The 15,661-nt window shown below is 46.7% G+C and overlaps 1 protein-coding gene across 1 annotated transcript in view; it reads right to left on the bottom strand.

Moving 5' to 3' along the window:
- The window catches only part of LOC134285003 (probable ATP-dependent DNA helicase HFM1), a 67,389-nt gene that overhangs the window by 11,475 nt on the left and 40,253 nt on the right, over window positions 1-15,661 (bottom strand). Inside the window, exons 7-9 of the mRNA XM_062844829.1 lie at window positions 10,082-10,615; window positions 9,810-10,021; window positions 8,268-9,722 (exon numbers count right to left, since the gene is read on the bottom strand). Of these exons, the coding sequence (XP_062700813.1) occupies window positions 8,268-9,722; window positions 9,810-10,021; window positions 10,082-10,615 (2,201 nt within the window). The remainder of the gene's footprint in view (window positions 1-8,267; window positions 9,723-9,809; window positions 10,022-10,081; window positions 10,616-15,661) is intronic.

Below are 15,661 nucleotides of genomic sequence, written 5' to 3'. Positions count from 1 at the left end.
ACTACGAGCACTTCTGTCTTGTGATGGGCTATCTGCAGCTTCACTCCATTCATCCATCTTTCCACTGTGTCGATTGCCTCCGATACCAGCACTTCGACTTCATCGATTGATTCGCCAGTTACCGCTAATACAACGTCGTCTGCGAACCCCACGATAATGACACCTGCCGGAAGCTTCAGTGTTAACACATCGTTGTACATTGCGTTCCAGAGCGTAGGGCCAAGTATTGACCCTTGTGGAACACCTGCTGTCACTCTAAACGACCTCTGCCCTACGTTGGTTTCGTACACAAGGACTCTATTCTGGAAGTAGTTCCTTATAATCCTACACAGATAGTCGGGGACCCGCATATTATGCAGGGCTACGGCGATAGCTTCCCAACTGGCGCTGTTAAACGCGTTTTTAACGTCTATCGTTACCACGGCGCAGTAGCGATCTCCTCTCCGCTTTTGTAAGGATGCCCTTTCCGCCATCTCAACGACGGTCCGAATTGCGTCAACCGTCGATTTTCCCTTGCGGAAGCCGAACTGCATCGTGGACAGCCCTCCCTCACTTTCGGTATACTCGGTCAGCCTGTTAAGGATAATCCTCTCCAGGAGTTTTCCGAGCGTATCCAACAGACAGATCGGCCTGTACGATGCTGGATCTCCCGGCTGCTTTCCTGGTTTTGGCAGCAGCACTAGTTTTTGGACCTTCCATATATCCGGAAAGATGCCTTCCTCCAGGCATTTCTGCAACACTGACCTGAACATATCGGGATACTCCAGGATCGCTGCTTTCAACGCCACGTTGGGGATTCCATCCGGACCGGGAGCCTTCTTCACCTTCAATGCTTTCGCCACGGCAACGAGCTCGTCGTTCGAGACCAGTCGGTTTACGTCAAATTCCACATCGCCCTCGCTGTACGGCGTAGGTGGCCACGTTGTTGTATCGTGTTTTGGAAACAAACCCTCCACGATACCCTTCAGTTTGTCTGGGCACATTTCGACTGGCGTCATTGGGCCCTTCAGCTTTGCCATTATGATGCGGTAGGCATTTCCCCAGGGGTTAGCGTCGGCTTCCTGACATAGCTCCTTGTAACAGTTCGCCTTGCTCTGCTTGATAGCTCGTTTGAAGGCAGCTCTAGCTTCACGGAACGCAACCTTGCGCTCTTCTCTATCGGCCGCAGTTCTTGCCCTCTGAACTCGTCTCCTAGCTCGGAGGCAAGTCGCACGAAGGGTGCTGAGCGTCGCATTCCACCAGTACGCTGGGCGTCTAGCGTTCCTAGGTTCAATCTTCCTCGGCATTGCTGCATCACATGCCGTTGCTAGCGCTTCCGTCAACCACCCTGGGTCGAGGTTTGCCGCATCGCTATTTGGCCGAAGTGCCTCGATAAAAGTCTCCTTGTCGAAGTCCTTCGTCTTCCACTTCCGCTCATAAGTTCTAGTTCTCTGTATGGACGTAGGAGCTCTCTGGCCTATCTTGTAGAGGATCGCCTGGTGGTCGCTGTGGGAGTACTCCTCACTCACCCTCCAGTCCATGTCTTCCATCAACGATGGACTACAAAATGTAATGTCGATGATGGATTCACGACCGTCTTTGCGGAATGTGCTGACTGTTCCTACATTGCACAGCTTTACGTCCAGCTTCGCCAGAGCTTCAAGTAGACTATATCCTCTTGCATTGGTTTGCCGGCTGCCGGCTGTGTGTGTGTGTGTGTGTGTGTGTGTGTGTGTGTGTGTGTGTGTGTGTGTGTGTGTGTGTGTGTGTGTGTGTGTGTGTGTGTGTATGTGTGTGTGTGTGTGTGTGTGTGTGTGTGTGTGTGTTTTTTTTTCATTAAATGCTGTGTCTGGTTGTCTATTCTATGGTTGTCACTGGTTTTGTTTTCTGCATCCGATAGTAAAAAAGAATTAAAATGTCAAACATTAAAAAAAATCTAAATTTCCAACGTCTATTGTCTGTGATTTTTAAATGCTGTGTCTGGTTGTCTATGGTTGTCACTGGTTTTGTTTTCTTCATCTGACAGTAAAAAAGCATTAAAGTGTCAAATTAAAAAAAAATCAAAATTTCCAACGACTGTTGTCTGTGATTTTTTTCATCGAATGCTGTGTCTGGTTGTCACTGGTTTTGTTTTCTTCATCTGACAATAAAAAGCCTAAAAGTGTCAAATTAAAAAAAAAAACAAATTTCCAACGTCTGTTGTCTGTGATTTTTTTTCCATCAAATGCTGTGTCTGGTTGTCTATGGTTGTCACTGGTATCGTTTTCTTCATCTGACAGTAAAAAGCATTAAAATGTCAAATTAAAGAAAAATCAAAAATTTCAACGTCCGTTGTCTGTGATTTTTTCCATCAAATGCTGTGTCTGGTTGTCTATGGTTGTCACTGGTTTTGTTTTCTGCATCTGATAGTAAAAAAGAATTTAAGTGTCGAATATTGAAAAAAAAAATCAAAATTTTTAACGTCTGTTGTCTGTGATTTTTTCCAACAAATGCTGTGTCTGGTTGTCTATGGTTGTCAATGGTTTTGTTCTCTGCATCGGATACTAAAAAAGAGTTGAAGAGTCAAATATTTTATTTTTTGTGAGAATTTTGTGAGAACTTCCCCGCGTGCTGCGTCTGGTTGGCTAGTCACCGAACAGACAAACAGGGCTATTATATATATGATGATGATTTCCCCTTGCTACTCTGCTATTCCCTGGTAGCCGGGAGACAAAATACGGGTTTGTGTGTCCACCCCGGAAGCGGCCATGGTTAAGACGAGCTGCTTGAGCTTATCTGGAACGTCTAGTTTTTTTTTCGGGGTCCAACAGTACTTTCCAACGTATGCGTCGGCGTGTGGCTCATCAAACAATTGGGTTTTTAAATTTTAAAAAATGTAATGATTTTTTATTTTTTTACGAAAGAGCACCTTTTTCTGAGCCACTGTGATTTTTTTCAGATTTTTAGAACTTTATTTTGATAACTAAAATTAATTTCGAAGAGATTTTTTGAAATCACCTTTTGACAGCTGAGCAACTGCTTGACAGCACGGCCCAGTACAAAATGCGACGAGGGGTGATTCGACAAATCGCTCCCATACAAACTTCAAATTGATATTGAAATAGCTTCCCGGGCACCGAAATTGATGAAAATTTGGATTTCGGCTCAGTTTGACATGCAGATTCAGAATATGGAATTGTCTCAATACCGCTAAAGAAGCCAATTCAGGCCAAACATGTCTAAAGGTCCAATCTGCAGAAGAGAGGCTCTCTTTGCTTTCCCTCTCTTTCGTTAATATCTCAGCTGTCTATTTGTATAATGATTGTCTCCTTGCATTAAACGGTGGTCAAAACAACCGTCTTTTGATTTGTACTGCAAAAGTAGTTGAAAAATGTACCATTACATTGCAATAATTGAAAGAGAAAGTGAACAAAGAGAGCCTCTCAAATGCAGATAGGACCTATTGAAATGTTTGGCCTGAATTGTGAACAAATTTAATTGTTTTCCAATAATCAAAAGGACGTCTAGCAATGTACTGGTAGTGTACTGTAACTGTAACTGTAGTGATTTACTGGGCTTAGACTATGTTCCACAAAAGATAAATTTGGGATTTGACCCAACCAGATAGATCAATGTGAATACGTTTGGATTTGGAAGTCGTCAGATAAAACCTTTTATCTGATAGACATTCACTGCAAAATGATCGGAAATACATGAAATACTTCATGAGATAAGCCAATCAGTGTGTTTTGTATACTGGTTGTTATTAAACGCAGGTTTATCCGGAAGCGCTCCGGTTATCGTTTATGCGTCTTTTCAAGGTTTATGCTTCATTCGGATACACACAGGGCAGTTAAAACAATTTATTGTAAAAATGAGTGAAACGAGAAAGGCCGAGTCAGGAAATGATCAATGTCGATGAAAGCGATCTAGAATTGCACGGATTCTGGCACCACACATTAGGTTACTATTATCCCCGTGACATCTCTCCACACCTTGCTCCAATGTTCAGTCACTCGGTGTAAACTACAAATTCTGAAAATGAAAAGAAATTTAAGGCATCTTTACAACATTTATGCATTGAACCCAAATTTCAAATACGACCGTTACTTCTGACCCTTTTGACAAACAGTCATTTATAGACAGTTAACATTTTCGGTCGAGGCAACCCTTTGTGAGTTCGCTATAGGGCACCGCACTGTTTTGATTTTGTATGGGATTTTGACGTTTCGTGGCCTTGTTGTTTACAAAATTTGTGTTAGAGTGAAAGAGAAGGAGAGAATTTCATGCACTGCCCTATGGTCCACTGCACGAATTTATTCTGGCCTGCTTACTCTCACACGAAATTTGACGTTTGAGCGGTGTCGGCACCTCCCAAACGTCAAATTTCGTGTGAGAGTAAGCAGGCCAGAATAAATTCGTGCAGTGGACCATAACCGTTGCTAGGCCTACCTTGTGTGTTTGTTAGCACACCTGCCCCCCCAGCCAAAACTAACCTTTGGCTGTTGGTCCCTCGAGATGACGATGTGGACTACCAGATGTCTGCTACCTATCCCGTATTGCAAGATTTCCATGCTCGTGTCCTGATACATACCCGGTGACACCATGACCAGGTCAATCGTCGATGGTCTTTTATTCAGTTGCGCTGGTATGAAAGTTGGTTCGCCGTTGTTTAGTAAGATGATATCTTCGTCGTTGATGAAATCAAACAGCACTCCTCCTTTTGCGTCCGAGGGATGTTGATCTCACAGTCTGTGATGTGAGTTGAGGTCTCCCCCAATCAACACCGATCTAAACCCTTCCATTTTCTTTGCCAAACTTGTTAAGAAACTTTTCAGTTCATTCGCCGAAGTGTTTGGTGCTACATATACTGCTATAACCACTAAATCCATGTTTTTGATGAATCTACCCACGCACTGGATGTTATCCGTCGAATCCACCTCAAAATCTCTACTTTTGACCGACTCGTGTATGATGATCATAGCTCCACCATACCCATCGAATCTCGAACAATAGTAGTTGTTATAACAAGGAATTCTGTACTTGCTGTTCTCGCATTCTTCCTTCGTCCAGCTTTCTGATATCAATCCAACCCTTGCAAGTTCTGCTTTATTTTTCTCTATACTCTGAATATTGCACTGTATGATTTTAAATGACATCAGTTTTGTTCATTTATTTAGTTCTGTTCTGTTCTCTTATTTTTTCGTTTTTGCTCCCTACCGACTGGCTTACCTGTTCTTGTCCTGTGTGACCGCCACAAGCGAGCCTGTATGCGCCACTTTCATCGCTGTCACTGGTGACTTCCATGTTCTGTTGTGCTCCTTCCCGTGTCTTTTGTGCCGCCATTTGCAATTGGTGAAGTTTCCACTGGAATTTTTCGAACTCATCTGTCTTGTAACGATTGAAGAGGGCCGTTCCATTCCTCGTTATTTACTTCGTCGTCTGTCCTTCGCTTTTTGTCGTTGAACACTTCTACCTCGTTGCCTATGATTTTGTTCGACGCCTCCTCTGACGTACGTTTTGGGTTGTGTTGTTTGCGTGTTCCGTCCGTTGTCCTTCGTTTGTCCGTGGGATTCGTCCGGATGTTCATATTGCTTGGTCGATGCGCCACTTTTGCGTACGAGTTGATTAGCTTGGGGAAGTCCTCTGTGTTTTACAGTAGGCTGAACCGATTCTGGGCGTAGATAGGGAATTGCTCCTGCGCTTCGAGTGCCGTAAGATTCGTTTTCGCCAATATGACCTTCAAGTTGTTTTGTCGGATTCGTTCAGGGCAATTTGCATCTCCTGACTTATGTCCCTCTTGCTTGCAGTGCGCGCACCTTGCAGGCAAAGCGCATTGCCCGTATCCTTGCTCGTCATGGTTCATTGCACAGGTTTCGCATCTCTGCCGCGACCGACAGTTGTTGGTGCGGTGGTTGTATCGAAGGCAATTTTGACAGAAAACCGCCATGCTGACAAATGGCTTGACTTGGTTCGTACAGCAGAACATACGAACTTCACATGGCAGTTGATTGCTCCGAAACGTCACGCTGATCCTTGTGGTAGGAATCTTCTGATCCTTCTCGTATTTGTGCAGCCTGGAAACGCCCAGGATTGGCACTTTGCAGATTATGCTTTCCATAATCTCCTCCGGTGTCATCTCCAGCGGGACGCTGGTAACAACACGTCAAAAAGTGCTTGTGGATGTACGCCTTGTAGTTCTGCATCCGCCAGGTCTGTGTACCTTGCATAACATCGACGCTCTGGCGATAGGGGCCTTCGACAAAGCCCCGTGGCTTATCTCTCTGAAATCTACCACCTTCACTTGTCTCCGAGCTACCGCAGCCATTGCTTTCACGGTCAAAGCGTACCAAGTTCTACCAATCAACCTCTGCCACCCATTTGTAAGCCTACGCTGTTCTTCATTTAGCAGTGAAACTAGTGAGTAATTGAAACCATTCTATACCTTCTAAACTAACATTCAATCTTTGATTATTCGCACGGTCCGAAACCTTCCCAATTACCTCAAACGATTCTGGAATCCGAGGACCAAAAGAGGCCTTATGCGTACTTCCCGTAGGCTGCCGTGGCTCTAGACCAGCGGTCGGGAGATCTGGCCGTTTCCCCCCTTTGGGTGCGATGCTAAAAAGACCAACTGGCACTAACTATTGAACGCGCTTTTTAGTCTAGTATGTAACAACCACGCAGGGGAGTCATCCTACTCCAAGCTCATAGGAAGGATGCTCGGAACTCAGCTATGTTCGATTACCATTCTTGGGTAGGGATCACCTTGGCATTGCGGTATCACTCGCACACTCGAGGATTTTGACGAGATCGTCGGAGTTAACCTCCACGAGCACTCCAAAAATTCCGACTTATCGTGACTCAAGCGTGGGGTCAGCCATATGCACGATGACTGTCGATGATCCTAGACTATGCTCACCTTCCTCCATAGAAAAGACCCAATTACCACTATGCGTGTACCTACCTATCGTTAACTCTCTAGCAGTGAATCAAAATTCAAGCATCGCGCAACAATAACGTCAATGTCGCAACCTGAATTTGTTGCGACATTCTACCCAATGCGACATAGGTTTGTCCCAACTTTTACAGAATAGGATAAAGATCATGCAGCACGAGTTTAGCGATTCTGAGGCCTTGCATTGTGATTTTCGAGCGGTAACATCGAGTCGGTAAACACTGCAACGCTGCTGAAGATGTGTTATCAAAAAGTTTCGATTTTGGGTTGGTATTTATTGATTATTCACGAGTTGAAAAGTACGCAACAAAATTAGCTTCCGTTTTGTCTGCAACAAAAAAATTCGAGATCATGTCATTATCTGTTACCGGTTGGGATAAAGAGTAATCGCTGCGCCTTCTTTGTTGCTTGTTTTGTGCCTCTTTTGTCTGACAATTCTCTTCACTGCTCTCTAGTATGAACTACGGTACTCCAGAGATCCTCAGTTATCCCTTGAGACCTCTGAAACGTTCCTGAAACCTTCAGGTACCCTCGAGGCCCCCTAAAACGCCCCTGAGATCTCATGCAACCCCCTAGGTTCCCAGGCTGCTCCTAAAATTCTCCGTAGAGCCTCTGAAACGCTGAGACCCATGGAGTATCCCTGAAACTCTCTGGGACCTCTTAAAACTCTCTAAGACTGCCTGTGTATGGAGAGTATATTTGGCCAGAGCCCCTCGTCGTAAGACTCACGTTTTTTTTTTGCTCAATGACATTTTGTACCTTGCTCTTGAGACCTGAGACTCTGAAACGCCTCTGAAAGTTTAAAAGGGTTCAGCAAGCGACCGGCGGTGGACAGCCAGATCAAGCTGATACCCTTCAAGGAGGAGGCGAAGGAGCATCCGGCCAGTGACAACTTGGAGGCCAACGACTCTTTCGAATCTGCGAATGACGAAGCTGTATATTTAGGACGTCCGACAATCTCGTCGGGAAACTCGCGGTAAGGCTCCGCGGCGCTTTGATGATTATGTGCTGGATTACGACGCTGGAATCGCTGATTGTGCCATGGAAGACCCGGCGACATTCCGTGAAGCTGTCCAGAGCCCGGTAGCTCGTCCCATCAGCAGTGCGGAACCTGGGAACTCGTCCCGTTGCCACCTGGGTGAAAGGCAGTAGATTCAAAGTGGGTTGACTTTGAGCAGACGTTTGCTACCGTAACGTGTCATGCTACCCTGCGTACGTTCCTGACGACACGAACGTCGACACGAATCAGCGGTTCGTGTACGAGCTATACGTTGTGAAGAGGATAGTACTGACAGACAGTACTGCCCGACTGAAGAGATGCTGGCGAACGTATTATGTATTATGTACTTACCCTAAATCCAACTCGCGTCGTCCCCGCCGTGCTTGGCGGTGATTCTTCTGGTAGACCCGTTCCGCACCACTGTTGTCTCCATCAGCGCCGTTTATCGACCGGAACACCTGACGCTCGTTGGCAATATTCGTCGTCGTCTTCGTTGTCGGCGGTGCTGTCGCTGCTGAACTGGGTGCGGCCTCGTTCCGATATCGTGGCATCTCCGAGTACACCCCGAACAGGCAAACCCTTCGCGTTGAGCTTTCGTGCCGTTGACGATGCTGACTATTGAAGTCTTCTGGGCGTCCAAACAGGATGAACGGATTCCGGCGATGCATCTCGGTAAAGTACTGCATCCGGTTGGAGGAGTTGTACCGTGGAGGGCCGGTCGGTAGAAAGGTCGCTAGACCGGACAGGATTTTGGATTGTGTTGACGGTTGCGGTTGACTGAAGAAGTTTAGTTTCTTCGGATTGGTTGGAGAGGAATCCGGTTCGGATTCGTCCGAGGTTCGCAAGGTTGGAGGAAGGGCTGGTAAGATGTGGTCTGAGTCGTCCAGCTTTGGACGTTTGTGTGGAATTTCTACGGATGATTCTCTCAGAGATGCGATAGTTTTGAACGTCGGATTGGGGTCATTTGTTCTACTGACAGGTGGGTTAATGGATTGTTCGGAGTCAACTGTGTTCTGAGGTTTACGTCGGTATTCTGCAATGAAACCTTTGAAGAACCCGAAATTGTTTCTTTCCGAAGAATTGACCCCATTTGAGGTAAAATCAACATGTTCGGAGAAAGTTGTTAGAGACAGATTCGCTGAATGAGACGTAGAATACGATTCATAGCCGGAGTCACTTGATTTGGAAGCTCTAAGCTGTTGTCTAGGGTGAGAACTTCTGTCAACACTTTCTCCCAAAGCATTGGCCGGTTCACATTTCGGAATCTCAAGTGAACTTGTCTTATCAAAGCTCCCAGATTCATCGATCATGTTCGTGTTCGAATCTGTAGGATTCGACAAGTTGTGCCTGAAACTTGAAGCCGTAACAAACTGTAGGCTATCGTCGTTCTGTTTCTCGACGCTCAACTTCGGTTTCTGGGTGAAACGGAACGTTTCCAGGAAACTGACATCCTGATGGTCCTCAATCGTTATAACCTCAACGTCTTCGTCAGGTTTCTCCATACCATCAACTTCGACTGAAGTTCGACCTTCACTTCGAGATTCATTCACCTTCGAATCATCCTTTCGGTAGAATTCCGTGATCTTCTTCGAAGGATTGGTGTTGTTCACCTTCCGGGATCGTTGCTTCTGCGATGAGGATGATGATGCGGCGGCAGCCGCAGCTTCCTCATTGACAACAATCACCTTGGAACAATCCAGTCCGGTCCAGTTGGAGCAAATGACGTGACCCGTGACAGTCGCAACTGTGGCATCGGAAAGTTTCAGTGACTCCTGGTATCGACAGCTGCCGCCCGGATTTGCGTCACTGGAATTGAATAATACAGCAATAAATGAGAATATAACACATTGAGGAAATCGTTTACTATCAATAGGTGGTATAGCGCTAACTTACAGATTTTCCTTGAAGAACAACACATTGTTGTTCGAGTCGCCCACCAGAACGGAAATTTTGACCGACAGCTTCTTGTTGTAGCCATCGTTCTTCTGTACAACGGTTACCTCCAGAATGTAGTCTTGCTTCAAAACTAGTTCGATAGAGAACATTGGCAATGTACGTACAAATGCAATCAGGTCACTTCCAAACGGTGGATTTTTCTTCAAAATCTGTAAGAAATATTTCAAATTGTCAGATACCCTCTCATATCCATATCCACTGTGCCCTACAATTTCCACCTCCCTCGGATTGCTGTCCACCAGCTCCTGAAACGAAGTCTTCCCTCGTGCTGCCAACTGTCCGGCGTAGACCGCTCCGATGCCCTTCAGCTGTTTCGCAATATACGGCGAGTTCTCCCACAGTCTGGTTTCCAAACACTGACTCAACACCAGCGTACTCAAGAGCGCCCCATAGACTCCTCCTCCCTCACCGTCCCGACGCTCCCTCTCACCCTGACCCACATAGATGAACTCCACCATGCACCGGATCAACCGTCGGCCGATGTTGATCATCTTGGTGGCCTCCTGCTGCAGGGAACCGTCCTCGATGGGCAAGTTGCCAAAGACGGCCTGCATCAGACAGGACGCCATTGCCGTGGTGGTCTGGATACGACCCCGCAGCGGAAACCGGATGGTGCTCCGGGTCGATGATCGGTTCAGCTCGTTGAGGGTACGCTTGTCGCTGTTGCGGCACTTGAAGACTGCGAATTCGTCGCAATAGGTCAGCAGGGTGAATATCTCCAGCAGTGGTTCCGTGCCCTTGATCTGTGAAGGAAAGGGGGAGGTTGAGTGCATCTCAAGTTAATGGTATAAATAGATTACAACAAAATAATATAAACCGAGACCAACGGAAACGGCCCCAGCAAGCAAAGAGGACTTGCAATTCGAAACACAGTACGTGGCACTGCAGATCTCTCAACTTCATCGGGAGCACCCGCATACTCGCCGATGTACTGAAGGACTACGGATTCGACATCGGCGTGATAAACAGGATTCATGGTGCGAAAGTCTAAAGGTTATTCATTATCGTATCATCTACCAGAGCTACAGCAACACACATGAGCACATTAGGGTGGGAGCCTAGGATTCTTTCCTGAGCGAACCATATCCACACATCAGTGAGGACTGCGCATCGGGAGGTGACCGAGAATTGGCACATACAAACTGCTCAAGCGGAGTAAGCCTAGACTTGGCAGGGGACCAGCAGTGGGCTCTGCTAGTCCTCTTAAGAAATTCCACGCATCCCTGCGAGCAGGGAAAAGCGGTCCACCCAAATGGACAGCTTCCTCTTTGCTGAGTCTGCTGATGAGACGCGGCCCAAGAAGCGTCCGATAAAGTCTGGTGCAAAGGCGAACGAAGAGAAGGTAACCAGGCTGCCAAGCCGTTTGCGAAGCGCGCAAGTGGCACGGAAACCAAGCCCCAGCAGGTCAACCCTAGGAAGAACGGAGGCCTACCGAACCAAGGGAAGGAGAACCCTTGGATTACGGTAGGGAAAAAGAAGAAAATGAGAACTACGAAACCAGCCCGCAAACGAGCGAGAAGTGACGCGTTGATCTTCAAAACCGAGGCAGACACGTACGCCGAGGTGCTGAAGGCCATGCGAGGCAAAAATCGTCTCTCACCGTTGGGCGCGGATGTAAAAAGCACCAGGACGGGAGAGATGATGCTAGTGCTGAAGAAGGAAGCAGCCAACAAAGGTACTTCTTACAAAGCACTAGCCCAAGAGTTACTTGGTGAAAAGGTGCCGGTAAGAGCCCTAACGGCGGAAGCAACTCTCCAATGTAAAAACCTGGACGAGAATAGCGACGCAGAAGAGCTCGCCGCCGCACTCAAACAGCAGTGTGAGATAGATGTACCAAGTGCACCGATCCGCCTGCAAAATGGCCCGGTTGGTACGCAGATCGCCATGATCAAGCTCCATGTAGGGGAGGCGAACAAGGCGATTGCAGTCGGAAAGATCAAGGTCAGGGTGCCCGCTCAGCATATAGACCACCTCACGGCGAAATTCTAACTCTTTCGCTCTTTCAGATAGTTTGAAAACAACAGGACCAGTACCTGTCAAATTTGACAGGTGTTGGTCCTGTTGTTTTCTAATTTCCCATAGGGGCTGTCCATTAATTACGTAAGGGTTTATGGGGGGAGGGGGGGTTTGAGAAATCTTACGCGCCATACAAAAATATTTTTGTTATCATACAAAAAATCTTACAAGGGGGGATGGGGGTGTCGAAAAATCGTGAAATTTCCCTTACGTAATAAATGGACAGCCCCATAGGAGAGAGAGCGATTTTTTGATGACGTCACCGTGCAATGGAGTATACGAGCCGAAGGTGCCGTGCTTCAAGTGCTTTGAGCAAGAGCATAAGTCGTGGGTGTGCAAAGGCCCCGACCGGAACAAGCTCTGCAGGAAGTACGGAGCAGAAGGCCATATCGCCAGGGAGTGCTACTCGGCACCAAAATGCCTGATTTTCACGGCGAGCAAAGGTCACACGACGGGCGAGCCTAAATGTCCAGGCACGCGAGGAGGTCGAATCAACCGACGATAATGCAGGTTACACAGCTAAACCTGGACCACTGTGAAGCCATATAACAGTTGCTGTGGCAGTCAGTCTCGGAGTCAAGTACAGACATCGCCCTACTAAAGGACCCATACCGCATCCCTCCAGATAAAGGCAATTGGGTAGCGGATAAGGCCAATCTAGTGGCAATCTATACAACCGGTCGTATTCCGGTTCAGGAAGGAAATAATTTCCACGTCACACGAGGGCTTCGCAATAGCGAAGATCAACGGAGTGTATTACTGCAGTTGTTATGCCCTTCCCAGGTGGCCGATAGATCAGTTCTCGTCTATGCTGGATTCGCTAACAAGCGCACTTGTGGGATTGAGTCCCGTGGTCATCGGTGGAGACTTCAACGCCTGGGCGATTGAGTGGCATAGCCGCTTGACTATCAGTAGGTCGGCTGCAAAGGCACTAGACTGAGAATGGATGTCACGAACGTAGACGACAGAAAAACCTGCAGTAGGAACGGTGCAGAGTCCGTCATTGATGTGACCTTCTGGAGCTCGGGCCTAAACCCTAGCTCGGACTGGAGGCTCGACGAGGGATACACGCACAGCGGCCATCTGGCGATTTGATACAGCGTGGAACACGGAGGAAGACGGCCACAGCCGAAGGTCTTCGACCGTCATCGGGGATGGCTGACCTCGTGCTTCAATAAGCCGGCATTTGTAAATCGATTGCTTCTGGAGGGTATCTCCACCGATCTATCCAGCGTGTGAAGAATTAGCATTAAGTTAAAATTCACAAATACAAAGAAATTAAAAAAAAAAAGATCTATCCAGCGATGATCTAGTCGGAACCCTAAGCGGTGCATGTGACGCCGCAATGCCTAGGCGATCCCTACTCAGAAAGAGACGCAAACCGGTATACTGGAGATGTCCAGAAATCGCAGAACTCCGTGCATCCTGCCTAAGAGCTAGAAGGAGGATGCAAATAGCTCGCACCGATGAGGGTAGAATAGAGTGAAACGAGGCCTACTGGGCGGCTAAACTGGAACTGGACAAAGAGATCATGGTGCGTATGCGGGCGTGCTTCGCAAATCTCTGTCAGGCAGGCAACACGCCCCCTTGGGATGATGCCTACAGAGTAGTCATGGCCAAAAAGAAGGGCTCATCAGCACTCCCAGAACACTCCCCCGAGATGCTGTAGAAGATCGTGGAAACGCTGTTCCCGCGCCACGATACAAGAATGGGCCCCGGCCAAAGCGAGATCGCCCCGGTGACGAACGACGAGCTCATCGCAATACCGAAGCCACAAGGCTTCGGACAAGGACAAGGCTCCAGGTACGCACGGCATCTTGACAATAGCTACTAAGACGCCCATCGAGGATAGCTCTGACGTGTTTAGAATGGCTGTGCAGATGTGCCTAGACATAGACAAAAATCCGGAGAGGTAGAAAAGGCGAAGATTGGTTCCACTGCCCAAACCCGGGAGGTCACCTGGCGCTCCATCGGCATACAGACCTATCTGCTGATGACCCGATGACTCTGGCCTCTTGGATAACCAGTTCAGCTTCCGGAAGAGGCGATCGACGGGTGCCGCTAAAGCCTGTATCTGCAATAATCGGGACACAGAAGTATGGCAGTAACTCTGTACTGAATCAATAAAAATTGATCAAAAATTAACTGAGAACTCTTTGATGTATGTTTATTATTTGTGCAAAATTTCATTAAAATCGATGCATTACTTTTAACTGTGGATGAGAAACAAACAGACGTGGTTTTTAGGATTTTGTACAATCATCACCAATTTTTATTCGTATACTAGATGGTTCTTTTCCGCTACAATTCAAAGTTCTGTGAGGATAATTATGAAATTTCGTGAGCAGTTATGATACTTATAGAGACACCTTCTTGTAATATTTCATCAACTTTTATCGATTGGATTGAAAGACACTGGTGTTGATAGGGGATAGTGTTAGTGAAAATGTTTCATGTATTTCATGTGCGATGTTTGCCCATTCATAACTTTTGAATATCTCCGCCAATTTTCATGAAATTTTCACAGAAGGTAGTTGATTATGTGTATATTATCCCTGCAAAATTTTGTGATTATTGGTGAAGTACTTTCAACAATACAATCGAACCAATAAGGGGTGCTCACTAATTGTTGTCTGAGGGGCTAAAATCACGGTTAGCCCCAATATATGTTTCGGCTATAAAATTGTTGATAGTGCATCGATTTTTTTGAAATTTTGCCTATGCAAGGGATGTATATTGAGAGGTTTGTGTTCAAAATTTCAGCCATTTCTTTTGCCAAATTCAAAAGTTACAACGCTGACAAGCTAAACCAGGGCTGTACAAAATTCAATTGCTCGCGTTCTACTGTTTCATTGCTACAACAAAAGGTACTTCACCGATTCAATTGAAATTTTGCAGGTGAAATAAACATATCTTGAGATATTATCAAGCAAAATTTGACCAATTTTAATGTATATATTGCAGAGTCGCAGCCATATTTCAGTGTCCCGATTATTGCGGATACAGGCTTTATTAGGGCTGTACAAAACTGCCGAGATAGTGCTACTGTGTGATTGTTACGCTGGACGTGAAGAATGCGTCCAACAGGGTCAGCTGAGTCGCTACCCAGTGTGCCATACACCACCTAGGAGTTCCGGTTAGCCTATGCCAGATACCGAAGAGCTACTTCCAGAAAAGGGTGCTAATCTATGACACCGAGGAAGGCGACAGGAGCTACAACATCACCGCGGGGGTACCTCAGGGGTCCATCCTGGGCCCGGTGCAATGGAACGCGGCGTATTGAGGCTGAAACTTCTACCGGGAGTAAAGCTGGTCCGCTTTGCCAATAATATTAACCTTGTGGTATACGGCAAGTCGACAGAGAAAGTGGAACTGACAGCAATGCCCGCAATTGGCATAGTGGAGGACTGGATGAGGTCGAGATAGTTGGCACTTGCGCACCACAAAACGGAGGTGGTGGTGATAAACAACCTCAAGTTTGAAATAGGCCGTAGTCACCACAAGCGAGTGCACCGTCAACTCTAAGCGATCATTGAAGCAATTGGGGGACATGATCGACGAATTCGGAAGCCACGAGGAATATGTCTTCAAAAAGGCAAGCAACCCAAGCAACACGACTTGTTGCTAATCCAGTAACAGCAACCTTAGTGCAATTTATTCACTGTCCGTATTACGGACGACAGAACACAATTGCTTCTTCTTTGAAACCCAAAAAGTGCAGATTCTGAATTCTTATGCAACATAAACGAAAAGGAATGATAAAAAAGTTGGGA

This window comes from Aedes albopictus, chromosome 1 (genome assembly GCF_035046485.1).
Source record: "Aedes albopictus strain Foshan chromosome 1, AalbF5, whole genome shotgun sequence".
Lineage (NCBI taxonomy): Eukaryota > Metazoa > Arthropoda > Insecta > Diptera > Culicidae > Aedes > Aedes albopictus.
Note: the sequence above shows the minus strand (reverse complement) of the source record. Positions and strands in the feature narration are given on the sequence as shown.